This window comes from Dysidea avara, chromosome 13 (genome assembly GCF_963678975.1).
Source record: "Dysidea avara chromosome 13, odDysAvar1.4, whole genome shotgun sequence".
NCBI classification, from domain to species: domain Eukaryota; kingdom Metazoa; phylum Porifera; class Demospongiae; order Dictyoceratida; family Dysideidae; genus Dysidea; species Dysidea avara.
The window spans coordinates 13,778,782-13,806,558 of record NC_089284.1 but is presented as its reverse complement, the minus strand read 5'-3'; the positions used below and the strand labels follow the sequence as shown (position 1 = coordinate 13,806,558).

Sequence of the window (27,777 nt, the reverse complement as noted above, 5' to 3'; positions counted from 1 at the left end):
AGGTATCAGTTACTCAGTCAGTCAGCTAGTAGCTGTCATTATTCCTTCTTCTTGTGGTCAATGCAGCATGGCTATCTGTGTCTGTCATATATATTCCCTTCGTCTGACTAGTTTTCTTTGTTCAGAGTACAAACTGGTCTAGTTGGCTGTCTTCATGCATGACAATAAATGTCTAACAACACATGGAAGGCCAGTAATTTACAATGTGTGCAGATGTCATGTTTGACAAGCCAGAATAAAAGTGTAAGTGAAACTTGTAATACTCCATAGTTAGTATCACCAAGAGTTAATACTCTTGGTATCACTTACAGTGGCCAAAATGGTATGTATAGTGAAGCCAAGTAATACTGCTTCATTAGTACTTAGGTGGGTTCTGATCATGTTTGGTCTACACTTTGATAAGACTTCATTCCTATTCCTTTCAATTTCAATTCATGGCATAAGTAATTGAACAAGCAAGCAACACAGCTATTCTTATATGGTGGGGTTCACTAAGGCTTGTCCCAATGAAGACATTACAATAGCAGAGAGAAATAATAGAACTTTCATAAAGTTGAATTGTACAATTTTATCCCACCGCCGAGTTGTCAGCCACCTCATTCATTCCATAATGTTTGGTACAAGGTTTGGTAGACATACACGTACATGTTATAACAAGAAGGAAAGTTGGATATTTTGTTAGTCACATGACGTGTGTATTATTACTGCCACTAGGTTTTCATATATCAGCAGGTACAAGATTGAATTTAAAGGGATAAACATGGCCTGTAGGGCTACACAAACACTCTCATACTGTTTGACTGTTAACGTTATAATCTTGATTAGGAACCTCACTTTTACAAAGTACTCAATAGACACAAGTGTAACAAATCTGTGCTCAACACCTGCAGCAGAATCTGTTAATCGGAAAATGAGGACTCCGGGGGGGGGGGGGGAAGGTCATGAACCCATGTGCACCATGAAGCGCTAGTAAAAAATATTTTTATTAAACACAGTGACACTACCTGTTGGAAGTACTAGATCGTACATCAACAAGATCCTATTATAATCATCTATAATCACTGTTACTGTTGGCATGACTGCCATGCATCGTGATCACTATAAGCCCCATTTCACCATAACAGCTGGGTTTTTTCGATTGAGAACCATACAACAAACAAAGTAGAACTGAAATATGCATTGTGCCCTGACGCGCCCCTTCCTCTACATTTTGTACAGAAACTATTGGCTCATGCTAAATTCTTTGAGTGTTCGTGCAATATTATTACGAATTCACATGGGCTTGTCCTACCCCCCTTCCCCCCCCAAGGACTCCTGTGTAATCTGGACACTTGATATTGGCTCCAAAGTATTCCTTAGCATGTAAACTGACCTGGAAAATCAGGACACCTTGATAATCAGGATCCTGTTACTTCTCACAGTAAGACTATTAGGGGTAGGAGATGATATTCATGACATATTTGTTATTGTATAGTAAAACTAGGACACCTTGGGATACAGATGTAGCTACAAAATGTCACTGAATTAACAACACACATGTACATCTACTGAGCAAATAACACTCTCCATAAGGATGACCATATTGACTAGCATCACTATATACAAATGTATAAATTATCAGAATAAATATAGTTACATTAATCCTATATCAATTAACACACTAACAATATGGGTACCTAGAAGTGCATGTCAATTCTATTATTATTATTTCTGTAATTGTTTCTGTATGAATGTAAGAAACTCATAATATGCCATTGTTGATTCAGTACGATCTTCAAGTAAACTTTCTATAAATAACATTCTGCTAGGACTGTCCTCCCTGCAACAAAAAGGAACACATACTATATGGACAACTACTTAGTGTCAATTCATTAGAGTAAGGAGTACTTGATAACATCATATAACTGATTCAATTAAATGTGTACAAGAAGCCACAGTTCTACCACACAAAAAATTATTGTATTGAATTGCATGATGTGATTATTACATGGTCTTACTAGTGTCATAACAACATCAAGGATGAAGATATGCTGAGACAGGATAATACAATAGGTTGAATAGAAGCAGGTTGTACAAGGTTGAATAGAACCAGATTCCTTATACTGCGTTTACACTTGCCTCATATCACACGCTGGCTCGGTTCGACATGACTCATCTCGGTTTTCACTACAGTATAAACACCCACCGAACTGAGCCGAACCAAACCGGGCCAGCCCGCATAAAACTGCCGTGCTATATAGCACGACTCAGTTCGGTTTTCTATATTCAATGTGTCCACTAGATGTTGTATCAAAATAAAGATAAAAGAAACACTATATCAAACGAAACAATTCAACACTTATAGCAGAAAGAGCAGATTACTTACGGGTATCTACCACCTCGTAATAAGGGATATTAACGGCTGGATAAGCCATAAACCATCCCTAGAGCACAGCCGTGCTAATTTGCCACTGTCTTTCTTCCTAACCACCCATTAACAGAGTCCTACTTTACGCCATTTTCCAGGCTAGCAGGCCTCATTATAGTAGTCTAAACACATCACTGTTTCACCAGTTCGCAAAAACCGCACCAAGTGTAAACACAGTATTAGCCTCATGCTAACCAGACCTCTGTATATGTGTTGGTTTGTGAATTGACTTTGATGTCTGGAGACTTAATGAGGTTACTAAATACAATAAAAACCTTTGGACTAGTTAGTAACCTGTGGTCTGGGTTGTGGTTATTTACTACACTCGTCAAGCAAAGCCATACACAAAACCTTATTATAAGCTCCTGTTATTAGCTATCTGGACAAGACAATTGGCACTGATGCACTAATGCTAATACATCAGGATATTCTGAGCATTCCTGTATGGAATTGCTTCATGTTCCAAAACCTGTAAAGCAATGTCTTACTGAAGATGCAGCATGTATAGCTACACTATCATCTCTCCCCCTCCCCTGTGCATAATTAGATTATGTGCTATACTATAACTGCGTCAATCTGTTAGCTATAGTGATAGCTTAGCAGTTCTGCACAACATGTGCAATTTTCAATGTTAAGAAAAAATTATTCCAGATGCTCTAGCCCATGAAAATTAATCTGAATAAAAATGTTAAACATGAATATTTTACAAGTATAAGAAATGTACAGTAGGGATATTCACTTCTTATTGTTTTACAGTATTTGGATATTATGTACTACTCCAATCCAGCTTGTTTCAGTACTTTTTATTGCAGTACTATATACACTGTCCATACTCTAATTTAAATTTTCTAATTTTCTCTTATATTTGTTTGTGAAGTTTTTTTTGCAAGTTCATGACCACTAAGTAGCCTGCTTTTCACAAAACCAGTCACAATATTTTAAAAGAGTTAATCACAGCACTATTATACTAGATTATGATTCATACAATAACAACTGATCGGTGGGTGTGTATAAGCCTGCAGACAATAATGGACGCGGATTCGTGCATACCTACAGATTGACAAATGGGTGTGGCTACCATATGTCTACAGACAGTAATTTACATAAGTGGGAGTGGCTCACGAAAGAAGCAGGGCTACGCTATAACGTGTTACTACACATCCACATCATTACACTAATTAATTTAGCATGTGGGGTCAGACCCGGATAATCTGTAAAGCGGGACCTGGATGACCCGACTCAGTTTTAACATTGTTACTAAATGACTTACACATTGCTAGTTCGTCGCGAGTTGCTCTCACTGATCGATATCAACTACCAACTTTGAAAACCAGTGAACCACGTGTGTTCAAATAGTTTGATGCAATATACACCGGTAGATGGAAGCCCTACTGTAGCCTATTAACACTCAGCGGTAGAACCTTGGCTGATGGCCATGGTAAAGCAGGATAAAGGTAAGACAATAGCACAAGCATTGTATGTTTATCAATGTACCAAAGGTTTTTTCTTAAGCGAACTAGAAACATTTCTGCGAAAGAATTAAGGGTGTAGCTGTAGCCAGTTTTCCGCTACGCTTGACTGAAGGCGTCAGGCAGTAGAAAATTCCGTTGAATATATATATATTTTTAAAATTCTGTAGCAACTTGACAGAACGTTTTGGGTCGATCTGAAGACAATTTTGGGCTTGATTTTACCCAACCAATACTGTCATGCTGTTGTGAGGAAAAATCAAGGCAGGTTTTTGAGTTATATTATGTCACTGGCCACGCCCACACCTTCGATGTCCCTACTATACAGTACTATTGTGCTGTATGATAACATGAAAATTCCTCAATTTACAGTACAATGACTAACGGTTGACTTTTTTCATTTGAGGGTCTAATTAGCCCTCCAGGATGTTATCAGCTGTACCTAAGTTGTCTTTCCAGCATAATTATAATCATAATCGTAGTTTAAAGCTATTTGTAACTGCTATCTGCTGCTAGTTACAAACCAATAGCATCGAAAAATGTTGTAACTATGGCTTAATGCATTTCCACTTATTGCTAGCTGACACAAAGAGTAATACAAGGCACAAGTAATCTGTGATATAACTAGAAAAAAAGTTTAGTTGTTTAAACATTTGAATCACTCAGATATTCACTCGGTTGTGCTGGCATGTGAATACCTCAGTAAATATTGGATACAAAGCAACTATATACATGGAAGCTTTTAGCAAAACTGACTGGCAATAGTTATGACTGAATTTTGGAAAGGTTTCTTCTATCAAAAAGCATTTCTATTGTTTGAATCAAGTGCTACCATGGAATTTTAAATAGAAAATTACAAATCAAATCATGTAACGCAAACTGTTTGAATAGTTCACTGCTCAAATTATTCCAATACCAAATTTGAAATTCGTTTCAACTCTTTCATGCAATGAAATTCATACAGTTCATGCTATCTGATCACATCACTCACTTCACAACATGCACAGGAGTGTAGAAGGGACGTGATGTTCTTAGTTGTCTGATGAACACATGTATTGTCTCAGAGTATGGGTTGTCCAAGGCTGGCAAGAAAGTCTGTACACAACACAAACTTGACCAGTAAGGACTAGTGTGATACACACGTACCTGTTCTTCATTGAGTTCTTCATACGATGACACATCAAATAATTGCAATAATAAATGCTGAGAGGCACCCTTGGCAATCCAAATATAAACCACCTAACAAGTATGATAATTATGTTATGTGTGTCGTGTGTAAGTTCTGTTACACTATTTTCCCAAAAGCATATGAAATACATACAAAATATACATCCACAATGACTCACTAATCCAGCATCCATAATGTAGATTCCTTGTCTAGTTAGAAATTGTGAATTCAACTGGACAACTGGCAACTTAGCAAACTGCCGTTCTTTGGTTTCCTTTAAGTCCTATACAACAACAAATGACACACACAGAGACAAAATTATGACTAACCTTTTCTGTCAAATTGTGTACACTGTACAATCTCGGATAAACATAAGTAATAATGAGATCAAGAGGTATTGTTTTGATCAAGTTCATGATGTGAGCTCTGTTGTCCAGTGTTACTTTGGGGCTCAGAGAAAAAGCAGGCTATAACAATGAACAGTAAGAATACATTAGCAATGACTTATGTAAACACTCACATTTTTCAACAATGCCAGTACAAAGAGTGGTAGCAATTGTAATGACTGAGGTAGACAGAATGATCTTTGTTGTGTTGATGATAACATGCTGGACCGGTACACTTTAGTTGCATCAACCACTGCATTGACCATTGCCTGTGAAAGCACAACATATTATACTGTATCAGACACTAAGTCCTTCAAATATTCATCACTAGCTATGCTCATGCTAAAGAGTTTAATGCTGTTAAGGGGATGATACCTTAAACCCCCAATTTGATTGTGCTAAAGAACAAGCTTGCAAACAAACAATTTTGTATCACCAATTACATGCATTTGAGTTACAAATCCTTACCTCTCTTGCATCACCCAAACTTGCACTCATGACTCGGTCTACAGCTACAGAGCAAACAATATTTGTATATGACTTTTGTGCATCATGCAATATTGCTAGATTCTAAGCAGGCAACACATATTCAATTATCAGTTAGCCTAAACCACCAAGAGGCAGTTAATGTTAGTAATCAGATACAACGAGGCACAAACACAACCCTGAGGCTCCCTCCTTTGCTTTGAATTGACAGTGTGTCAGACTAACTTCTGACCATCACTGACAGATGGCTCAAAACCCATTATTCAAGCGTATTTACTTGGTTAAACATCCCAGCATTTATTGCCTTAGTTTATGCAGTGACAATTTCAAACCCAACCACTACTTGATGTTTGAAAACAATGTTTATGCCTTTATTTTCAAAATCAATTGTGGCACCACTCAAGTATGACTACTATTGAAGGTGCGGTGTTTAACCAAGGAAATATGGCAGTATATTTTCCAATTTCTGGTGTACTAATAAATGGAACAAGGGTGGTGAAATAGTTGGGTATCCAATGCATTTACCAATGCCTTATTTTACAAATAAACAAACTAACCCATTTTTCCTAGCAAGCCAGCTATAGCAGTAGCATTACATGCTGAGTACAAGACTGATAGTTGGTCTGTCACTGGTAGAGCTAAGGTGTGCACTCTGATGCGACGTTCTCCTATAGTAAATAATTCTACATACAAAATCACACAAACACTATATTACGTACCATGGCTTGAAGTGTACAGTAACGCTGCCTGAAAGCAGGCAGTGCCAACGTCTTTCATGCTCTCTTCAATTACAACGTTGAAGGCATAAGACATGTCAGGGTTGACGTTAGGAAGAGACAACAGGTCAGTGGAGCGGACAAAGAAATTGCCATGAAATGTATGCAGTGCAAGACCTGTGAAAAAAAATAGAGATTAGTACACACACACAATACACAGGTGCTTAGTAGAGGGACCTTGAGTACATCTTATTCTCATGACTGCTTCAAACCCAATTCTCCTTGTCAAGTAGTGCTGGAAATCTTGTTCAAACTTTCTCTTGACTGTCAAGTTGCCAAGATGGAAGTCAGGATAGTAGTTGACTTGACCAGATGAAAACTTTGCGATGCAAGCTAAAAGAAGAACAATACTAACAACAGTTGATCACATATACATACAATGCTACCTATTGTTGTCAGGTCACTATATCGTGATGACAGTAGGAAAAGGTCAACACCAATCTGTTGTGCTGAACAATCCAAAGCTAGTTTCTTGTAAAAGTCAGTAGAAGGACTTAGTGTCAATTTTTCCTACGACAATTGATACCCGACAAATCCATGATAATAAATACCCCTTACTTTTCCTTGCGTTGTGGTTTTAGCATCATCATCTTTGAACTTCAATGCTCCTGGTCCGATATTGGGAATTGTTGTTTGTAGTACTGTAATCCTCCCTCCGTATGAAAACTGTTGAGGGACGGATACTAAACATTAACTTAACAACACAAAGATATCTCACCAGTAATTTGTATCCAACTTGTAATGCTGCTCCCAGTGCACTGTTAGTGCTCTGGTTTTTAGCAAACATCTTGGGTATCTCCTCCAGTAGTGTTTGGATCAACTAGTGTAAGAAATACATAACATTGCACTTGTACAGTGAATGTAGACCTACATAATAATTACATACTTTGCATGAACATGTTCTCTCACAATTCAGAACCAATATGAATACAATTCATATAGATGCAGTAAACTTGGTATAGTTTTTAAAAGAAAGGATATAAGCTTTTTGACATCTTAGTCACAACTAAATTGCATGGTTGATTCATCCACAATTATTATAAAGAAGACAAGTAATATCTGGTGTCAGTTTGGATAAATGAGTTTGTTCAATAAATGAAGCTTCTATACCAAGCTCTGTAATAAAACATGCATTAAGTCGACAAAATACTCTAATAGAGCAATCACTTCTACTGTGTAGATCAGTCTAACTAATTGTCGATGAACAAAGTTTGAACACTTCGTCTACTGCATGAACTAGTATTTTTTTAAATTGTTAATTTAAAAGTGAAGTAGGGATCTATGCAATAAAAAGTAGTGAAACAAGAGATGAATGATGGTAATACAGCATAGCTTCGTGGGAAGTCCCTACTTTGGCATTGAACAAGCTAATATGCCAAAGTAGTACCAAGCTATGCTGTAATACCATCATTCATCTCTTGTTTCACTACTTTTATTGCATAGATCCCTATTTCATTTTTAAATTAACAATTTTTTAAAAAATACTAGTTTTTTTGTTGTTGCACAGCTAGTTACAGTGTGACTTGTGACTGCTCTATTAGAATATCTGTTGTACTAGAGTGACTGTTGTATTAGAGTATCTCAAGTCAGCCAAGGGGTGTGCAGCTTGCTAGACCAATAAGGGGTGAGGTCATCTTGTTTTACTGATAAATACATTGTTAAGAGGTGTGGTATCCGTACTCTATCGCTATTAGTCAACCTAGATCTTTATTTGATGGGCGTATCAACTTAGATCTCTATTGCAAACAGGATCCCAATCGCAAAGTTGCAGATATCTAGCTAGTATACCAGTTATAGTAGCGTCAGGACTGAAGTGCTTCTGAAATCCAGCTCTGAAATAATTCTGTGGCATTTAAATATGCTGATAAAAAAGTGTTGATGCAGAAAATTAACGCCTCGATATGGTTTCGTTGGATGAATAAGAAGACAAGCAGCCTGATTGAACAGACAAGGCGCAGTGGGCATACACTCGTCAGAACCCCAAAAGGCACATCCCACTGGTGAGTTTGTTATTGTAGTGTAAAATGGTGGCTGTGCACTACTTTGTTTGGCCTCTAGCCTTGCGACTGTGGTCAGGCAGGTAGTGAAACTAAAATCCAAGTTTGGGAGATTTTCTAAAATTCTATATCCGGCCACCTGTAAGTGTTTTGTTATATTTAATGCTGTATTATATATTATGTAAAGGTGATTTTCATCGCGTAAGATGTCTCTATGATAATTTTTAAAGGTGGAATTTTGGGTGGCGTGTGGGACGATCCCTACCTAAACGGTACTACAGTATAATTGGGAGTAACATGTCGATTAACTAAAGATTTAATTATGTACCTCCTTGCTTTGTCTGAGATTCACCAGAAGAGAATTGGGAGTAGGTAAAAACACATCTAACAAAATTAACATTTGATATTTATTAACTAAACACTACAGGGTCATCTTACCATCAATCTCTGACACTACCATCATCTGAGGCTGTGCTAACGACGACTGTGAAGCAAACAAAAGTAAAACTAACTGCCGTTCAAAAGTACACAAGGACACGCACACGCACGCACACACACACATGCATGCACATACACACTAAATGCTTTACCTTTAGATTGTAGAAATGTAGCGTACTGTCGTAGGTGAGGAATCCAACCATGGTCCTAGCATCTCCCGGTAGCTTTGCAAGGTTTTCTAATAGAACACTACAAAATACTCCTAACATGCCTACAAACAGGAAACACAGTATATCTCAAAAGTATACACACATCATGGCTACACTAACCTGTTTGGATAGAGTTATACGATACATCAATAAGAAAATAATATATACTTGGTTGAGGTGGACGTACCTTGACAAACGTAACAATGTAATATTTGACAAACATGTACATTGATACCTACCATGTATTCTGATGGTGCAATATATTCTACACTAGGATGAAGTAGTTCAGTCCTACGACACCTTTCTCCAATTCTTTTGGTTTGTGGATTGAAACTAATTTCCTCTGGTACTAAACATAACAGAAATCAACAATACAGTACTCTATATTATGCATACCTATTGTAACAACACAAAATGGATAATAGCATTAGCGTAGTATACCGTAATTTGCTTAATTTTCATGCAAAAAATATTTGTATGATAAAAATTTTCATGCAAACATGTTTTTAGTGATTTTGCGTGCAAGACTGTTCTATTAGCATATCTTGATCCTCCACAGCACTGGCCCAGTAGTTACTGTGGTAAAACAGGTGTAGTATTCTTATTGTTAAAAGCTAGCCAACAGCTACAGTATTAGTTAAAGGCAGTAAACCACAAAGGGTTGATGCATGGAAACTTTCCATAACTAAAAAAAGAGAATTACAGTACACGACATATCACTTACAATCGTTAGGTCTAAAGCACAAATTACATCTCCAGTGTCGCGAGTCAATAAATGATACAAACGGGTTGAGATATGTTCTACACACTCTGCACCGAACAATGGTCCGTGGTTGTATCACTGGACACTCCTAATAGACATAATAATACACAGTCACCCTACTAAAGCCACAAGCAAGTGTAGCATGTGCAGTTACCTGAGTAGTTAGTGTTTGGAAAGGGTGTATGTGAATGCCAAGGGGAAGCTTTAGTTTGCCAAGTATTGACTGTGTCTCAGGAACGGCATTGATGGTGCTACATACCACCCTACATGGGTAAGGAGAACATGTAATACAATGTACTATATATGCATGAACATGCATACAAGGGACTTGAAAGCTTGTGATTTAGGATATTCTGTGATGAATAAAAACATGAGGTTTGTAACTTATCAATGAGTCAATAAAACAACTAATTACTCTAATAGAATAGTCAGCTCTTCTGTAGCATTCAACAGCATTTCAGATTCTACTTTCAATGAATGACCACCATATAGAAACTGTACATACACCCTGTACACAATCACTTTTCAGTTAGATCAACAAAAGTTTACACATAATTATTTGACACTTATAATCATGACCACATGTGTACTACATATGACCACAATATATACATACTTTGGGTCTGGAACAAATCTTGACATTCCCTAAAATGATAAACAGGTTTATAACAGTAAACATCTACACACTCTTAATTACCGCAGGTAGTTCAACTTTTGGATGTTGTATCGGATCAGCAGGTAGAATATTCCTCACTTCTAATAAATTAACTGGTTGAAGTGATGGAGGTATCTGCAACAAGTATCTTCCATGACACAACACATCATCACGAATAAAACTTCTTATATAAACATAGATAATGCAAATACTATTTTAAGTGTTTGTTACACTAGTGATCTATACAATAGAGTACTAACACCATATGTAGTTATTACTAGCATGCAGTGTTGGGAGTAACGCGTTACTTATGTAACGCGTTACATAATATTATTACTTTTGTGGTAACTAAGTAAGATAACGAAATACGCTATAAAAACAGGTAATATAACTCAAGATACTTTACTTACAAATGTAATGCGTTACCTAAGTAATATAGTTACTGTAACGAATCTAATATTACATAATATTATTACTAAAAGTAACGAAGTTACTAATCTCATTAGTAATCCACTGAGTAACGCCTAGCCACAACAAGGTAATGAAGCCTACTAAGTGAGGCTTATTCACCAGCTTCTTACTTATAACCAAGATTTGCACATTGTCCAACAACACAATCATGTCACATGATAAGGTGCATGGTAGTTTTACACATGACAGCTTAAGGCTGTGGACACAAAGTAATATAATATGTAATATTATTATAGTTACTTTATTTTATGGGTAATATGTAACTGTAACTAAATAGTTTAGTTGCAAGTAATATGTAACATGTAACTAGTTACTTTTAAAATGTAACTTGCCCAACACTGCATGTATCTACTACATATCGACCTACTCCAGCAATGCATTCCTTACTTGCTGCTGCTGCTGCATTGACATCCCAGCTATCTGTCCAGGAGCCACACCCATTTGTCCATGAGCCATGCCCATCTGTCCAGTGGCTGCACCCATGTGTCCGGGGGCTACACCCATCTGTCCAGGAGCTACGCCCATCTGTCCAGGAGCTACGCCCATCTGTCCAGGCGCTACGCCCATCTGTCCAGGCACTACACCCATCTGTCCAGGAGCTACACCCATCTGTCCAGGAGCTACGCCCATCTGTCCAGGAGCTACACCCATCTGTCCAGGAGCTACACCCATCTGTCCAGGAGCTACGCCCATCTGTCCAGGAGCTACGCCCATCTGTCCAGGAGCTACGCCCATCTGTCCAGGAGCTACGCCCATCTGTCCAAGAGATACGCCCATCTGTCCAAGAGATACGCCCATCTGTCCAGGCGCTACGCCCATTTGTCCAGGAGCTACACCCATCTGTCCAGGAGCCATTCCCATTTGTGTAGAACTATTACCTACATTGGTAGGTCCACCAACTGATGTACTCTGTCCAGTAGGTATAGGCTGCATTATCACATGTGAAGGATAACTGAACCGTTAAAGTAATATAGTATAATAAACAATGTAAGAAAAACTGGCATGTAAGTGCACACACAAATGCCAACATTCATCAGAAAATCAAAATACCCCCTTGGCTTGGTTAGGCTATTGTACATGCATCCCTGTGTTTCTTTAATAATATGAATGGTTAACAAAACGGAAATTATATTAAGAACAAGCACACAAAAAAAATTCTGAATTTTCAAATAGAGTAGGGACCATAACACATCGATAAAAAAAAGTACTGAAACAAGCTGGAGTAGTGCACCATATTAAATCACAGTAAAAACAATAAGAAGTGCTACGTATATCCCTACTGTGCATTTCCATAATGGTATCTTGAGCACAGTAGGGATATAACACTTCTTATTGTTTTACTGTGATTTAATATCGTGCACTACTCCAGCTTGTTTCAGTACTTTTTTTTATCGATGTGTTATGGTCCCTATTCTAACTGAAAATTCTAATTTTTGTACTTGTTTGTTAACTTTTTTGTCAAAGAAATTATTACAACTGGTGAACCCACACATACTGCATCAAAAGAATTGGTGCCGCGCGCTATCAATTATCGTCTGAAAAGCGAAGTATCCATTATGCTTCATTGTCAACGGACACTGGTAAGTCCATGAAGAATGCATTACATATACTGTGGTATGCCAAAAGGTACCTCTCGGGCCGAAGCGACGTCGAACAATGAAAAAATCAAGCCCGTAGCCTTAGCCGTTATTGAGTTACGCTTGTTTGATAGCATCAGTCAGTTACTTAGTCAGTCAGTAGAAACTTCCATTTAATAATTTAAAAAAAATTTCATAGCAACTTGTTGAAAGCATTTCGGGTTGATCTGAAGGCTTGTTTGGGCTTAGTTTTACCTAACTAATACTGCTTCTTTGTCGTCAGGGAAAAGTGAGGCTGGTTTTTGGGAGGTGTTATTCATGGGCCACGCCTACTCCTTTGTGGTCCCTACTATCATACTGTAAGATTCTATTTCAGTGAATAAGTCATGACACATTAACAGATACATCACTTAGTAGCATTTTCATGGTAACAATGGATTATTTTACTTGTGTGACAGGTTGATGCTGAGATGTCATAGCTCCTGGGCCAGCCATCATCTGTTGTTGATGTTGCTATAAGAGATAATTAAACACTGTCACACATCACTATAATATAGCTATGTACTTACAGGATAGACTCTCTTTCCACCAGCAGACAGTGCAGAGCGAATTTGAAGACCAGAGTCTATATAAAGCAAGAACACAACAGTGAACTGTCAGCAGGAACAAATACATATGAAACATCTATATTCTTTAGTTTTCAGTCCACACTTTGATTTGAGTCAGCTTTGACGTTCTTTGATCCATAACTCGTATACAGAAGTTCAAATGGACTTACAATGCAGATTTTTGGAATGCTGACAACAATAAAATGGGCACCAAGGTTTTAGCGATTGTGATGTTTCTTCTGCAAGCTACTAGCAGTTTAAACAATGGGTTGAAATTTATGTAATGGTTTAACAAACAAGATATCCTTGAGGTTTGTGAATTCTGTAGATTCTAGTCATGTGTAAAGTTTATTCATCAATCTACAAGTTGATATGGTTCACTGTGGCACTGTTCAAGCACCCAAGATTTGTCATCTTCATGAGCAAAACCTTCAAACAAGTAAGCTAATGGCGATTCTCGTTGATCCAGGATAGATTTTCAACAGAATTTGGGTGAAGAAGACCATGACACAAATAGGGAAACAATACTAACTGCTTTGCTGTTATCAGTTTTGTTCCTATAACAATTGTTACATGTCTTCCATGCACCATTTTATATTACCACAATATTTTGCATTTTTAAAGGTTGATCAGTATCAAAGAAAAGTGATTCACTTTGCAACATTAAACAAGCTTGACTAATAGCAAAGGATGTCCAAAGTATGGCATCCATCGAATTGCGTACAGAATATTAGAAAGTCAATAGTCAAATAGTATAAACCCTACAAACACACAGTGTATACAACTGACCTCCACTGGGAGGAGGAGGGGCTGACACTTGCTGCTGCTGAGACACAGGTGGTCCCTGTTGATAACCTCCCACCTGTTGATTATGGCCGGTGCTCTGCGGTGGAAATGACCCTACACATATAATCCAATCGATAACAAACAATCTTTGAGTGATAACAACTCTACCTGCAGGTGGTAGGAAACTACTAGAAGTTATATTTGTTGTGAGAGGTGTAGGTCCAGTAAGATATGAGCTTGTCTGACTGCCCACTGGAGGTACAGGTTGACTTATGTTTGAAGAAGATATTCCAGACACAGGCAGACCTCCAGACATAGGTGGTCCCCCAGAAGTAGGTGGTCCTCTGGATACAGGTGGTACTCCAGATAAAGGTGGAGCTCCAGACACAGGGGGTCCTCCACTAGGTATATTGGATGAGAGAGGTTGCATCATTGTAGGATGAACAGCAGGTCTCAGTGCACTAGGATCTGTGGCCTGGTTGACATACTGTACAGGTGGGCCTGTCATTGAATATGTCGTTGTAGGTTGGCTTAGTTGTCTTCCCACAGGAGGCTGAGATGTAGACATGACTGGAGGCTGTGTTGCCCCAGTTGGAGGGAATTTCCCTGGTGTTGCCTGAGGTGGTAATCCCATTGGTGGCTGAGTGACAGGTCTTGACGAAGGAGGAGGTCCTGACAACTGACGCATTGGTGGTGGCTTAGAGACAGCCTGAGGAGGAAACTGCTGATGTTGCACAGACATGGGTTGATTAGTTGGAGGCATCGTCAACCCTTGCATGCCAGTTCCATGTGATTGTGGGGGAAACCCCATTGGTTGGTCAGCAGACATCATATTAGGAGGCTGATTAGATGTTAGTTGTACACCCATTGGTGTGTGGTAGTAGTTAGCTCTTTGTGATGTTGACATGTCAGTTGCCTGGCCTGATAATGATTGATTAGGAGGCATCATGGAAGAGTGCTACAATAAGAAAAAATAATTAAGTCATTTATATATGTACACGCATATGCACTTGTGTTTCATTAAAACACTTTAACATAAAACGAATTCTTTAATAAGCTGATGATAATTAAGCTCTTGCACACCAAACTATGGTGATCCCCATTATGCCACACCACATTTATATGCTAGTTGTCTTTCCGCTTCTTTGTAAAATCCCTCTGTTACCCGACTAATATATTGGGCCCTGAGTATGTTCCGATAATTGAAAGCCTTGTTCAATTACTCTCAAAGAATGTATGCCTTAGACAAAATACTCTTAATAGAACAGTCATTCTTCTGTTCGGATAACAATGTGCAGTTAATCGACCAGATAATGGAGTGACCACTGACTGTACGTGTGCGTTCCATTAAATTAACTAATTAAGGCTCTGCAGATAAATGAATGGGTTTCACAAATTTCAAAAACTCTGCAAGTCCATCAGATAATTGGTACAGCATCGGCACGTACCCAAAATATAACACTTTCACTTTGACAGGTTCAGTCAACGTCAACTGGACAATGCAGCTCTAGCTACCTTTTACTGGTTTATTTATTTACTGTTTACTTTTTGTGATATCTTTGGTCCACATTGGAGGTGTAATAAAAACGTCCCATATCACTTAATGGTCTGTACTGTAGGTTACTGCCCTTCAATATTATTCACAAATGTTTCAAATAGTAAATCTATGTACAATCACATACACATTAGGTACAACATAAATGGTCACAGTAATTTTGCAAAAATACAGATAAGAACGTGTTTCACTTACACAAGCAAGAGACACATACTGGAGACACACAACATAATGGGAGCAAATAGGTACCCACATACCTGTTGATGAGGCTGTGTTGGAATACCTTGTCCTGGTTGAGGAACACCACCTGCTAACAGAAAATTCAAAAAATATTATGATAGTGCAAAACAAGTAATTACAAATGTCAAGCCCATTTGGCAAGTTTCTCAGCCCCAGAACTGGAAATTTGCACTAGACTTTGTCAAATTCCTAATTACCCAGGCAATGCGATAGGTATATTAACTTTGATCACAATTATTATTACATTTCAGAAGACTCCATTTCATATCAACATGTATTTGGCACAAATACAAGGAAGTGACAGCCATTTTGAAGTCTATACACATGACAAAACAGATAGAGGGTTGTCACCTCCTTCTCCAGCCAGGGGACTGGATGGGCAAAATCGACCCGAAGGATGCATACACTGTATCTCCAGGTTCCAGACCATCAATCATTTCTCACCTTCCATTGGGAGCAGAAATGCTACAAATTCACCTGTCTGCCATTCAGCCTATGGGCTTCCAAAGGCAGGTGGGCTGTCACCTATCAATATACCGTGGATGACATGTTAATTCTACATCAAGACGGAGTCCAGTTAGAGCAGATAATTCCATTGATCTGCCAAACTCATTCAAGAGTCTAGGTTTGATTGTCAACTACAAGAAATCTATTCTAGAACTAACCTGGAGGATAGAGTTCTGGGTTCCAAAGTACCCCCCCAATCAATTATGTTATCAATGCCCCAGGAGAAAACAAGGCAGATCCAACAGGAATTCTGCAGACTGTTGGCTCAAGTATCAGTGCTAATGAGGGAGATAGCCCAATTTGTAGGCAAAACAACTGCTACTATGCAAGCATTACCATGGCTCCTCTTCACTACAGAGCACTACAGTCTCTAAAGATTTCTGTACACCTGATGAGTTACACACAGAAGGGGATGAATGGAAAGTTCAATAATGTGTAACAGTTGAACCCATTGAGCAAAGCCAATCTGTCATCTATCATGGTGGTTAGTTAACCTTGACAGAAAGTTCCTGTCAAACCCCAACAATCCCATCTATGACAATAGAGCCCATCCCATCCAGGGGTGCATGTACTGAATGGCCAGACTCAAACAAGAGGTGTTTGTTCAGCAGTGCAAAGGAAACATCGCATTGATTATCTGGAACTACTGGTAGCATTTCTAGTCTTCCAAGCATTTGTAAAGAATTGGACAAATTTCTGTTTGGACGACATAACTGCAGCACCCAGAAAGGAAGCACTACCTCCATCCCACTGTGTCAGTTAGTAATTACAGTGTGGACCTGGTGCATTTCCAGGAACATCACACTCACTGCAGAACACCTCCCTCAACATGATAGTGGATCAGGAGTTTCAGGACTGCTGCAATGAATCTAAGTGTGTTTTAGAGAATGGGGAGAATTGGGCCCATGGAGGTACCAAGCAACTCCCCGTTTACAGCTAGAGAGCAGACCCAGCAGCAGCAGACACCTCCATGAAGGATTGGTCACAACAGTGAGGCTATGCCAATCCATCTCTATTGGTGCCTGATCCAGCATGGCCTCTCCAAGGTGAAAGAAAACCCAATCTTGGGTCCCAATAGATTATCCTCTAATTCCATTAACCCTGCCAGAGTTGATAGTGACACCAGTAAATTAGGAGTTTCTAATGAAACAGGAGCACCCCAACTGATTCCCTGGCCTATCTCACTCATTATAGGGGTTTTCTTCAGAGGCTTCCCAGCCTTATGCTGCCTCATGCAGAGACAAGACCAACTCCAGCTATCATTCCTCATTTGAATGAGCTGGCTGCTGTCACCAGCAAGGTAGAAATCCTCTTTCAGGACTTGCAGATGTCATAAACTCCCTTGCCAAACTTTCCTCTAAGGGCTTCCCAGTTGAACAGTTGAATATCAGTCTCTTAAGGGGGCACACTACTAATTCCTATGGCTTCACCAGAAATAACTGCTTTCTACTGATCCCTGCTTGCTATCCATTATTTTTTGTATTAGATGCATTTATAGCACTAAGAAATCATCATCTCCAGTTAAAAACACTCACTAAAAGTTTCAGCTTTGTGTTTAAGACCAAAAAGTTGTAGAAACCTACACAGTTATGGAATTTTTGAAACTAGTCTCTCAGTTTTAGTTCTATAGTGTTCAAACTTTATAATCTGCTACCTAAGTGGATTTGTAACAAAAGTATGGAAGCAATTTTTGGAATTTCTTTTTCAAATTAGCTGTGGAATTCTCAATATTTGTAAGAAAAAATTGATCCGGTTTTCTGGTGCTCTAGTAGTCGGGTAATAACATCATACGAAAATCTGATTCCATACTTTTCAAGATAATACTATGACAAGCCTCTGCAAAATTTTTTAGAGAGTTTCATTATCAGCTGTAGAAGAAGAATCAATTTTACTGAAAAATGACAATTGCGCCATAGTTTACACATGCTTTGAAGATTTTTACTCAGATTTGCACTAAACAGATATTCAAGGCCTCAACTACAACATCAGTTATTGATCAGTTAGATAATAGTGTCTGTGTTGAGACATGTTTTAAATCCACGGAAGCCATAGGACATAGTTGCCTGCCCCCTTAATTGTTACCTCTTCAGTATATGAAGCAATGGATGGAGTCTAGGAACACATTCTGAAGTTGCAAGGCTGTTGAAGGGTACTTTCATCTAAGATTATATGCTTTTGGGACATAGGTACAGTAACTAACTACCTCAAGAATTTGCCTTAGGCAACCAAAACTTAAGACTGTGTTGTTGTTAGTCTTGAGTAGACCTTCTCAATCAGCAAATCTGTCCACACTATATACAGGTCTTACCAGTCAGATGGGGTGACATTCAAGCCAGCTCAATTAGCAAAGCAGAACAAGTCACCCAAACACATACCAGATTTTTCTTTCCATGTTTCAAGGATGGTACTATATTATGCTCAGTAGTGACAACTAAATGATGAGGAATTTTGAGATTCACAATCATCTCAGCCAAAACTTGCTTTTTCCTCTCTTGAATTGGAAAACACAACCCAGCAACCTCCTCTACAGCTGCCAGGTGAATAGAAACAGCATCCTCCAAGTCACATAAGGAGCTACCTGTTCTAAAGAAGCTGAAGCAGGTGTTACAACTAAGTAGATACTGGAGGCTGCAGACTGGTCCTCAGAAGGAGGACGACAAAACTAAGTTAGGCACAAGTGTTTTGGCATTCCAAGTGGCGCTAAAATACCTATACTGTCCAATGGGGCTTCTCCAAAACCTTTCATGTACACACACACACACACACACACACACAAATACACATATATGACTAGTTCCTTGTAAAAAGGCTATAACAACACACTAAGATGCAACATGCAATATGTCAAGTAAATCTCTAAATTTGTCCATGTATTTCAGTAAGGGTGATGACATTTGTCCAAATTTAAGCCCTGCTTGTGTTAGAATTTCATGAGTGGCTGATGTGATTACCACCTTTCACAGCAAAATTTTCTGGCACATTTTGATCAGGGGGGGGGGGGGGTAGGACATGATGTCATAATGCATACAATTTTTGCGTAATGTAATTGAATTCCAATGATAATTGCATGATGAAAACTACTAGCTACTTGCATCATTGTAGACACCAACGTCGATTGCATTTACTATTAGTGACTAAGAATACAGCAAACAATAACACAGGTACCTGAAAATAAGATCAGATTTTATTCTAAATAACGCTCTATTGCAAAGTTCATCATAGCTCAATGAAGCTCATCACATGAAACGATTTCTACACTAGTGAATTATTATTTCTGACAATAAATCCAGCGCTAAACTTCACAGTTTATTAGAACTATACCCTATGCTAAAAATGTACAGTATGCAAATGTCACGCAATTATTGTGACATCATGTCCTACCTCCTCTGCATTTTGATTATGACAAGGCACACCAAATTATAATTACACTATATAAGCTTAAACCACATGTTAATATACCTCCTTATAAGTGTCACTGGTGTAACGGTAAATGGTTTGCAAATGTACTGTGAATGAACTACTACAACAGTGTAACTCATGGTATTGGACTTGAATAAAAATTAATGACAGGAGTACAAGTTGAATAATGTAAAAGAAAAGACAACAGGTGGGGAGAATGAAAAATACCATGTAGGAATTACGTATATACATATCATTACAGTGAAACCTCCTTTAGGTACCTCAGAGTCTGGGTACAAGTTTGTACAAGTAATTGTTATGCAATATAGTAGTAAAACTTTGAATTGAAAACTAGGAAGTATCCTACAAGAGTGCTCCAACATAGAGAAATATCTTATCAGTTGTATATGCTACCAGTTGTATATGCTACCAGTTCACTTACCATATTGTCCAGGAGCTGATGAAGAAGGTTGAGGATACATTCTTCTACCTGACATGATGGACTCCTTCAGAACAAATGATGTGTAACTACAAGAATATCCCAACACATGACGTTACCTTATAAGAAAATTGAAAATGTGGTATTTTTGAAATAAATCGAATGAATACATATTAAAAAGTTCAAAATTAGTTTCAACACCACTTGGCACAAATATATTTTAAGTCACAGAAATCCAATTATCTTCCAGATATCCGGAGGACAACAGTACAACTAAAAAGTAAACTGAACTGTTCAGGGCACAATATATTATACATATAGCAAGAATTCATAATATGGAGAGTATCTACATGTAACTGAGGTACATACACTTATCAAATACATTCATAAAATTCCACTTGTAAAGCTATCCACAGGTATTCTCTCTAACCAGTAGAGTTGTATTTGATACCATCCATTACTTCTTAATAACTCACACAGCCTATAGCCAAAATATCAACCTGGTGCCTATTACCAGCCAACAAAAGAAATACTACAGTATGACCATTGTTTCAACAAATTAAGCACTTGCAAGGGGTAGTCACTACCAATAGTCTTGTAGAACCATCTGCAACCGGGATCAAAACCAAATCAAGCAATCAAGAGGTAAATTAGCACTGAATCAAGTGATCAAGACGTCTTAGAATGATTTAAGCTAGCTCGCAAACAAAATGAGAATTTACAAAAATATGTGCTACATTATCAAGCAATCAAGGCTGTTTTTAAGGCAAAATCAAGGCTGTTTTTAAGGCAAAATCAAGTGATCAAGGTATATTTTCGTCAATCAAAAACCTTGATCGGTCGCAGATGGTTCTACAAGACTATTGATAGTGACTACCCCTTGACTTGTCATCACAAAGTATCCACTACCACATGCAGTGGTCTGGGAATTATTATGAGGACAGTTACGTAGCCAGATCTAGTGCAGGCGCTTGCATGCATATGAATTTCAAATCCTTGGGGAAATCCATTAACTGTGAGGGGTGGTATACGTCCTTATTTGGTGGAATAATTCAATGTGTCATGGCTCATCTATATATCATAGCTAACTACTAAGTATCACATCACATTTTACATGATGTATGTCCCCACTACCCATACATGGCAAGAAACTATCAAGAGCACATCATGTACACAAACAACCCATACAATTGCGATATATATATATATATACAGATGTCCTTCACGCTGTTTGCTATTGCAATGCAATGCAAACACAAAGTCATTATTTAAAGTCATTAGCTTCACGCTTCTACCACGCTTCACTTAAAGACCTTGGAAGTATCAAAAATCGCACTAGAGTAACAATTCCATTGTACTACAGACCTGGGAGTAATGGATAAACGTGTTCGATTATTCCAAATAGTTAGAATACAGTAGATCTCGTGCATAATACAGCACACAACACCACATACATACAAACAAGCCAGAACACTGCTCTTGTACTACCTGAATAGCTCCCGCTTATCAAAAGCTCAGCGATCGAAACATCACTACTCGCAGAAAGCCACCAATCCAATATCACGTGGTTACTTTATCTCCTCACGTGCTAAACCATCACTGTTGTGACGTCACACTAGTGAGCATTAGATAGATATAAAGGTCGTGGTCTCGAGCGGAACGTTTCAAATTTTCAGAGTTACAAGGTAGGGACGACTTGTTAGTGTGAGGTATACTTAGTTGTTATGTATTTTCTTAGTTATTTAGTAGAGTAAACGTATTCGAAAATGTTTCTGTGGGACTGGCTCTCGGGAATGTTGAATTATCTTGGTGAGTAGTGTTGAATGTGGCTGACTGTTTAGTGCTAGATAATCTATAATAGGTCTGTGGAAGAAATCAGGCAAACTTGTGTTTCTGGGTTTAGACAATGCTGGCAAGACCACTCTGTTACATGTGTTAAAAGATGATAGAATGGGCCAACACTTTCCAACAACACATCCTAGTAAGTTACCTACATACAGTGAACATATATTATTTGTTTTACCCCAGCTAAAGAAGAATTAACAATGGGTGGGATTTCTTTTACCACGTATGATCTAGGCGGACACGATACAGGTGTGATGAATGTATTATAGTCACTTGGTCACTGTATTGTGTTCTTATAGCACGTAGAGTTTGGAAAGATTACTTTCCAGCAGTCGATGCTATAGTATTTCTAATAGATGTATTTGACAGAGACAGATTTGAAGAGTCAAGAAAAGAATTGGATGTAAGTCTCAGTGTACTATTGCAACCATAGTAACATCATTGCCACTGAATGCTGTGTTAATAACTGAAGACCCTAAAAAGTTACATCTCCTTATTCCATCATTATAAGTGTTGAATGACACTGACTGTCACTTTATTGTGACATCATCTCTTGGTAAAAACCTTAAACATTTTTGAATTGTGAGGTATATACTTTAGGAGGATGTTCTTTGACTTGTATACTTCCTTTTTTCTAGTGTACTTCCTGTAGTTGTCATGATTTGTTCCTGTTAGTTAGTGAGCTATGTTGGGTTTTGTTACAGAGCTTATTATCAGATGAACAAATTGCTTTGGCTCCCATACTAGTGTTGGGTAATAAGATAGACAAGCCTGGTGCTGCCAGTGAAGAAGAAATAAGGCATGTTCTTGGTCTTCATGGTCAAACCACTGGAAAGGTATACCATTAAGACTTGTTGAAATGGTGATGATGTCGTCACATTGAATAGGGTAATATTCCACTAAAAGATTTACAAAGACGTCCAGTTGAATTATTTATGTGTTCAGTATTGAAGAGAGAAGGATATGGTGAAGGTATTGCATTTTATGAACGTGTGTGAAATTGGTTATATTTCATATAAATTATAATAATAGGGTTCCGATGGCTCGGACAGTATCTCGATTAATTTGATATTAGATGTGCTGTGATTTTACCATCGATGAGATTGCAACTGTTTTATTTATTGTACACTTTTGTTATAAATAGTGTGTAATTATTGATCTACAACATTAATAATTTATAATTTGTAAGTAGTTTAAAATGGTTGGCATGAAGTGGTACCGTCCTTTTTCGCTGAAGTGTATTTTAATTTTGTGGTTCTCTCACGTGCAACTGCGTCAACGAATTGACATCAGTAGATTTGCACGAAATAATAATAGTCCTTGATTGTCTACATCGATGAAATTAACGTATGTCGTGTTTGTTTATTCGGACGCGTCACAGAAATGACGTATCTTTTCAGACGTGTTGAATGGTACGAAATAAATGGAGCTGGAGTCTCACGTCACGATAATGACATCTATGTATCCTCGTAATAGCTCACTCCCATTTATAAATCGATAGCTCTATTTTCCATAATGTCTCTGTGGAATTGGCTCTCCGGAGTGTTGAATTATCTTGGTGAGTAGTGTTGAATCTGACTGACTTATATGGTTTATAATAGGTCTGTGGAAATCTGCTAGCAAACTCTTGTGTTTTCGGGGCTTAGACAATACTGGCAAGACAACTCTGTTACACGTTTTAAAAGATGATAGACTGTGCCAGCACCCTCCTACAGTACATCCTGGTATGTATGAGTTGAACAATTGCCAACTGAGAGTCAACTCCAATTGCCAACTCCTACCAGCTACCAATCACACTGTTACTTGTAGTTATAATGGATTTATATCCTTTGTTAATGGCTTTTACTTAAATAAGTGAGCTTGTGTAATATAGATTATTAAACAAAACACAACCATGTTACACATATTATGTGTAACATGGTTGTGTTTTGTTCTCTGTGTGTGCTCTGGTAGGGATTGATTGATTTTCAGTTTAACCTGACTACCATGGGGGTCAGGTTAAACTAAAAATCGATCAATCACACTCATACCACTCCAATTGTCAACTGAGAGTGCAGTTTCCATGCCACCTGGATGTTTTCAAAATTTAACACTAGACTGTGTGGCTTATTGTCAGCAATAATAACCTCTAACTGTGACTGCTCTAGAGTGTTTCGATAAAACCATCTTGTGAATAACAGAAACCATGCAATGGCTAATGTATAAAAATATGAAGATCAGAAACTTTCCATAATGTACACAGGTTATGAAGAATTAATGACCATCAGTGTGGGTACTCAGATGTGATTTTGGGTGAAGGATGGAAAACTTGGAGTAGCCTTATGACGGTGGGATAGCCAGAAATTTTAATACAAGCAACATAGGGTGGGGGGTGCAATGATATCTACTCTTTAAATTACATTTTTGGCTGTTAGTTGTGCATGGTTTGTGCAGATTACCTTTCGGTTCATGTAAATTAAATGTGTTCAATGAAACATCACTCTAAACGTAGTTTCATCAATTGCCCCTGGTATATAATTACCCAAACCTGGCTACATGTGCCCTGCCAAAATAAGGGGTCTAGATACTCACTTGTCTGATCTTCATCACTAAATGGTTGAAGTAGTGAATGTTCTATTAGAGTAGTTTAAAAATTTTATTATTTGTGCAATTATATAAACATCACATTGGTACGGATAACAACTGAGATATGCTATTTTTATCTTGTCACAGCAAAAGTAGAATTTACAATGGGTGGAATTTCTTATACTACATATGATCTACCGGTAGGTGGTGTACTATACAGTACAGGTATGACACATGTACACAGTCACTAGGTCATCTTATAGCACACAGAATTTGGATTGATTATTTTCCAGCAGTTGATGCTATAGTATTCCTAATTGACGTATCTGACAGAGACAGATTTGAAGAGTCAAGAGAAGAATTGGATGTAAGTCTCAGTATACTATTGTTACCATGTGCATGGCAATGCAGTGACAGGTCTAGACATATAAAAGGGCAGGGCTCCACCCTTAAGACCTTACTGGCTATACTGTAAGCAGGATTTCATTGTACTACTCCTGCAGTAAGATTCCTCTAGATTTACTGCAAAGCATCTAAGTAATGCATCGTGACTGGTAGTGTTTGTAACAAAATATTTTTAAATACTCCCAGTCTAATAGTACATTTAAATCTACTGCATCACTTTCATTGTCAAGTTGCCCCCCACTTTGCCCACTATTTGGACTGCTCCTCTACCCCTCATACAGAACCCCAGCATCAATTTTTTTAATAAACAGTCAAACACTCTAATATAAGAGTCAGTTGTTGTTGTTGCTCTCCATTTACGCTACGGACTGTGTTAAATTTTATCTGAGTTGGTAAAACAAAACACTCGCCAGCACTTCGCCTTCCCTTGCATGTGTCTATTTATTGGTAAAATCTTAGATTTGTGATCATGAGTTACTATACAATTCTCTAGTGTACTATACTTTCTAATATTATGAACTCTGTGTTGGGTTTTGTTACAGAGCTTGTTAGCAGTTGAACAAATTGCTATGGCTCCCATACTAGTGTTGGGTAATAAGATAGACAAGCCTGGTGCTGCCAGTGAAGAAGAAATAAGGCATGTTCTTGGTCTTCATGGTCAAACCACTGGAAAGGTACACCATTAGACTTTGGTGATCATGTCATCATATTGAACAGGGTAATATTCCACTAAAAGACTTACAAAGACGTCCAGTTGAATTATTTATGTGTTCAGTATTGAAGAGAGAAGGATATGGTGAAGGTATTGTATTTCATGCATAATTTGTGTAATTGATTATTGCTTTATTTATGGCAGGGTTCCAGTGGCTCACACAATATCTCAGTTAAACTGATGTACTATGATTTTAGCATTGACAAGATTTAACTGTTAGCTACATATTGATCTTGTACATCTATTTTATGGTTGGGTACAAGTGGTGATGCATATAAAAAACTACAGAACTTATTATACCACATCTGACATGGTAATCCCTGACATGTATCCCCAATGTAGGGGCGGGCGGCGTCAGACCATTGGTTTGCATGAAACAATAAGAACGAGTCCTGTATCGACGAAATTACGAGAGTCGTTTCTTGTTTATTCGGACACGTCACAGAAATCCAGTCATCGATCTTACGCAGGCTAAGTTACACATACGTGTTGGCTGGAATATTTATGGAGTTGGAGCTACACCCTCACGTGCAAATGCATCACAGAAACTGACGACAAACGGACCGCCTACAACACACAACTGGAGCGTTCCATAGGTTCTCTCCTCAGTATACGCTGCGATGTTTCTGTGGGACTGGTTTTCTGGTCTTATGACTTATCTTGGTAAGCAGCTGGCCTGTCTGAACAACATGTGTATCATTCTACCTTCAGGGCTGTGGAGAAAGCAAGGCAAGCTAGTGTTTACAGGCTTGGATAACAGTGGCAAGACCACACTGCTGTACTTACTCAGTGAACAAATAGAGCCCAGCTATTACCGCAGGAATAACATGTACCGTGAGGCAGCTCAGCTGACATTAGGAGATGTCTGCTATTCTATCTATGAGCTGAGCAGTGGTAAGTGTACCAGTTAACTAGTTAAGAGTGTACTGCACTGTAGCATGTGGAGTGAAGAAATGGAAGGATCAGTTTGATACACTGGATGGAATAGTGTATTTTATTGATACTACTGACAGGGATAGATTTGAAGAGTCTAAACAAGAATTGGATGTGAGTGACTGATTGGAGTAGTGTCATAAAGAGTCAAATTTGGTAGTTTGAGGTTTCAAGGACTGTTAACAGTATTGCTATCTTTTCGGGTAGTATTTATGTCTAAAAATGTTAGTTGTTGTTTTAGGACCAGTTGGGGGCCCGGGGAGAGAACTCTTACTATCCCCGATGGGGAGCTGAGTTGCTTATATCTGATGTAATAATGTATTTAAACTAAACATGCTTAATGCATATTTGTGCATAATGGTGTGTCGGTTTAACAGAGTTTGTTATGTCATGAACAAATTGCAAAAGTTCCAATCCTGGTGTTGGCTAACAAGATAGACAGACCTTGTGTTGCCAGTGAAGAGGAGATAAAACAAGTGTTTGGCCTTCAACAACTGACCACTGGAAAGGTACGTACCCACCATCTATTCAATAGTGTTGTATTTCCTAATTTGGTGTTTATTACTGATAGGGGAACGTTCCGCTTAGTGAACTACAAACGCGACCACTGGAGGTGTTTATATGCTCTGTGTTAAAGAGACATGGATATGCTGAAGGTATGGACCAGTAACTGTGTGAGTTTGTAATCTAGTACCAATTCTTACAGGTTTCAAGTGGCTAGATCAGTATACCAACGCTAAGTAAAGAATGAACAGCCACACACTTTCAAGAAATGCATTAATGTGTTAAAATATGATTTTTTTTTTTAAAAAGATTGTACTGTATACTTGGTGCTTACCTGTCAAGTAGTTTTGTTTCCCTGTAAAATTTTCAGTAAATATGAAACAAATATCAAAACACTTCTTATGCATAACTGAAACATCAAGGAATTGTGAAATCTCAAAATCCAGTGGAAACCCCAAACTGTGAATTGACATACAA

The 27,777-nt window shown here is 38.1% G+C and overlaps 4 protein-coding genes across 5 annotated transcripts; 3 read left to right on the top strand and 1 right to left on the bottom strand.

Moving 5' to 3' along the window:
• Positions 1–1,592: 1,592 nt before the first annotated feature.
• Positions 1,593–21,965, bottom strand: LOC136243485 (protein transport protein Sec24A-like). The gene is made up of 30 exons (XM_066034988.1): positions 21,825–21,965; positions 20,340–20,425; positions 16,009–16,061; positions 14,365–15,154; positions 14,200–14,310; positions 13,372–13,427; positions 13,250–13,315; positions 11,613–12,152; positions 10,797–10,889; positions 10,716–10,744; positions 10,254–10,362; positions 10,061–10,187; positions 9,576–9,685; positions 9,457–9,523; positions 9,280–9,398; positions 9,128–9,173; positions 9,018–9,073; positions 7,411–7,512; positions 7,251–7,358; positions 7,079–7,202; positions 6,870–7,025; positions 6,636–6,809; positions 6,474–6,584; positions 5,899–5,942; positions 5,565–5,699; positions 5,374–5,511; positions 5,223–5,327; positions 5,023–5,115; positions 4,868–4,971; positions 1,593–1,819 (listed from the first exon to the last, which is right to left on the bottom strand). Exons 2-30 carry the CDS (start codon positions 20,392–20,394, stop codon positions 1,705–1,707), a joined length of 3,936 nt encoding a protein of 1,311 aa, XP_065891060.1. The 5' UTR covers positions 20,395–20,425; positions 21,825–21,965; the 3' UTR covers positions 1,593–1,704.
• LOC136243490 (small COPII coat GTPase SAR1-like) lies at positions 21,922–23,369 on the top strand. Its single transcript, XM_066034995.1, has 8 exons — positions 21,922–22,021; positions 22,075–22,145; positions 22,198–22,317; positions 22,365–22,430; positions 22,481–22,584; positions 22,886–23,017; positions 23,069–23,153; positions 23,214–23,369. The coding sequence occupies exons 2-8, from the start codon at positions 22,103–22,105 to the stop codon at positions 23,243–23,245; spliced, it is 582 nt and encodes a 193-aa protein (XP_065891067.1). The 5' UTR covers positions 21,922–22,021; positions 22,075–22,102; the 3' UTR covers positions 23,246–23,369.
• A 93-nt stretch (positions 23,370–23,462) lies between these two features.
• LOC136243489 (small COPII coat GTPase SAR1-like) lies at positions 23,463–26,153 on the top strand. 2 transcript variants are annotated; one of them, XM_066034993.1, is made up of 8 exons: positions 23,463–23,528; positions 23,582–23,739; positions 23,783–23,905; positions 24,894–24,946; positions 24,991–25,113; positions 25,694–25,825; positions 25,869–25,953; positions 26,008–26,153. In XM_066034993.1, exons 2-8 carry the CDS (start codon positions 23,697–23,699, stop codon positions 26,037–26,039), a joined length of 591 nt encoding a protein of 196 aa, XP_065891065.1. In that variant the 5' UTR covers positions 23,463–23,528; positions 23,582–23,696; the 3' UTR covers positions 26,040–26,153. The 2 variants fall into 2 exon arrangements, with proteins under 2 accessions (XP_065891065.1, XP_065891066.1); XM_066034994.1 differs by lacking the exon at positions 23,783–23,905 and having other exon boundaries at positions 23,472–23,739.
• Positions 26,154–26,246: 93 nt separating this feature from the next.
• Positions 26,247–27,695, top strand: LOC136243488 (small COPII coat GTPase SAR1-like). Its single transcript, XM_066034992.1, has 6 exons — positions 26,247–26,526; positions 26,575–26,757; positions 26,801–26,910; positions 27,174–27,305; positions 27,368–27,452; positions 27,503–27,695. The coding sequence occupies exons 1-6, from the start codon at positions 26,484–26,486 to the stop codon at positions 27,538–27,540; spliced, it is 591 nt and encodes a 196-aa protein (XP_065891064.1). The 5' UTR covers positions 26,247–26,483; the 3' UTR covers positions 27,541–27,695.
• The last annotated feature ends 82 nt before the right edge of the window (positions 27,696–27,777 follow it).

What these genes read in the sequence shown, in the direction of transcription:
- LOC136243485 (XM_066034988.1), bottom strand. Translation starts at nt 20,394, where the DNA reads ATGTCAGGTAGAAGAATGTATCCTCAACCTTCTTCATCAGCTCCTGGA. An exon ending in TAGTTTCCTACCACCTGCAG is followed by an intron (nt 14,311 to 14,364) that starts GTAGAGTTGTTA and finishes TTATATGTGTAG; the next exon opens with GGTCATTTCCACCGCAGAGC. An exon ending in CAATGCAGCAGCAGCAGCAA is followed by an intron (nt 10,890 to 11,612) that starts GTAAGGAATGCA and finishes TACTTGTTGCAG; the next exon opens with ATACCTCCATCACTTCAACC.
- LOC136243490 (XM_066034995.1), top strand. Translation starts at nt 22,103, where the DNA reads ATGTTTCTGTGGGACTGGCTCTCGGGAATGTTGAATTATCTTG. An exon ending in CTTTCCAACAACACATCCTA is followed by an intron (nt 22,318 to 22,364) that starts GTAAGTTACCTA and finishes GTTTTACCCCAG; the next exon opens with CTAAAGAAGAATTAACAATG. An exon ending in AGTCAAGAAAAGAATTGGAT is followed by an intron (nt 22,585 to 22,885) that starts GTAAGTCTCAGT and finishes GTTTTGTTACAG; the next exon opens with AGCTTATTATCAGATGAACA.
- LOC136243489 (XM_066034993.1), top strand. Translation starts at nt 23,697, where the DNA reads ATGTCTCTGTGGAATTGGCTCTCCGGAGTGTTGAATTATCTTG. An exon ending in ATACTACATATGATCTACCG is followed by an intron (nt 24,947 to 24,990) that starts GTAGGTGGTGTA and finishes ACATGTACACAG; the next exon opens with TCACTAGGTCATCTTATAGC. An exon ending in GAGAGAAGGATATGGTGAAG is followed by an intron (nt 25,954 to 26,007) that starts GTATTGTATTTC and finishes TATTTATGGCAG; the next exon opens with GGTTCCAGTGGCTCACACAA.
- LOC136243488 (XM_066034992.1), top strand. Translation starts at nt 26,484, where the DNA reads ATGTTTCTGTGGGACTGGTTTTCTGGTCTTATGACTTATCTTG. An exon ending in AGTCTAAACAAGAATTGGAT is followed by an intron (nt 26,911 to 27,173) that starts GTGAGTGACTGA and finishes TCGGTTTAACAG; the next exon opens with AGTTTGTTATGTCATGAACA. An exon ending in AACAACTGACCACTGGAAAG is followed by an intron (nt 27,306 to 27,367) that starts GTACGTACCCAC and finishes TATTACTGATAG; the next exon opens with GGGAACGTTCCGCTTAGTGA.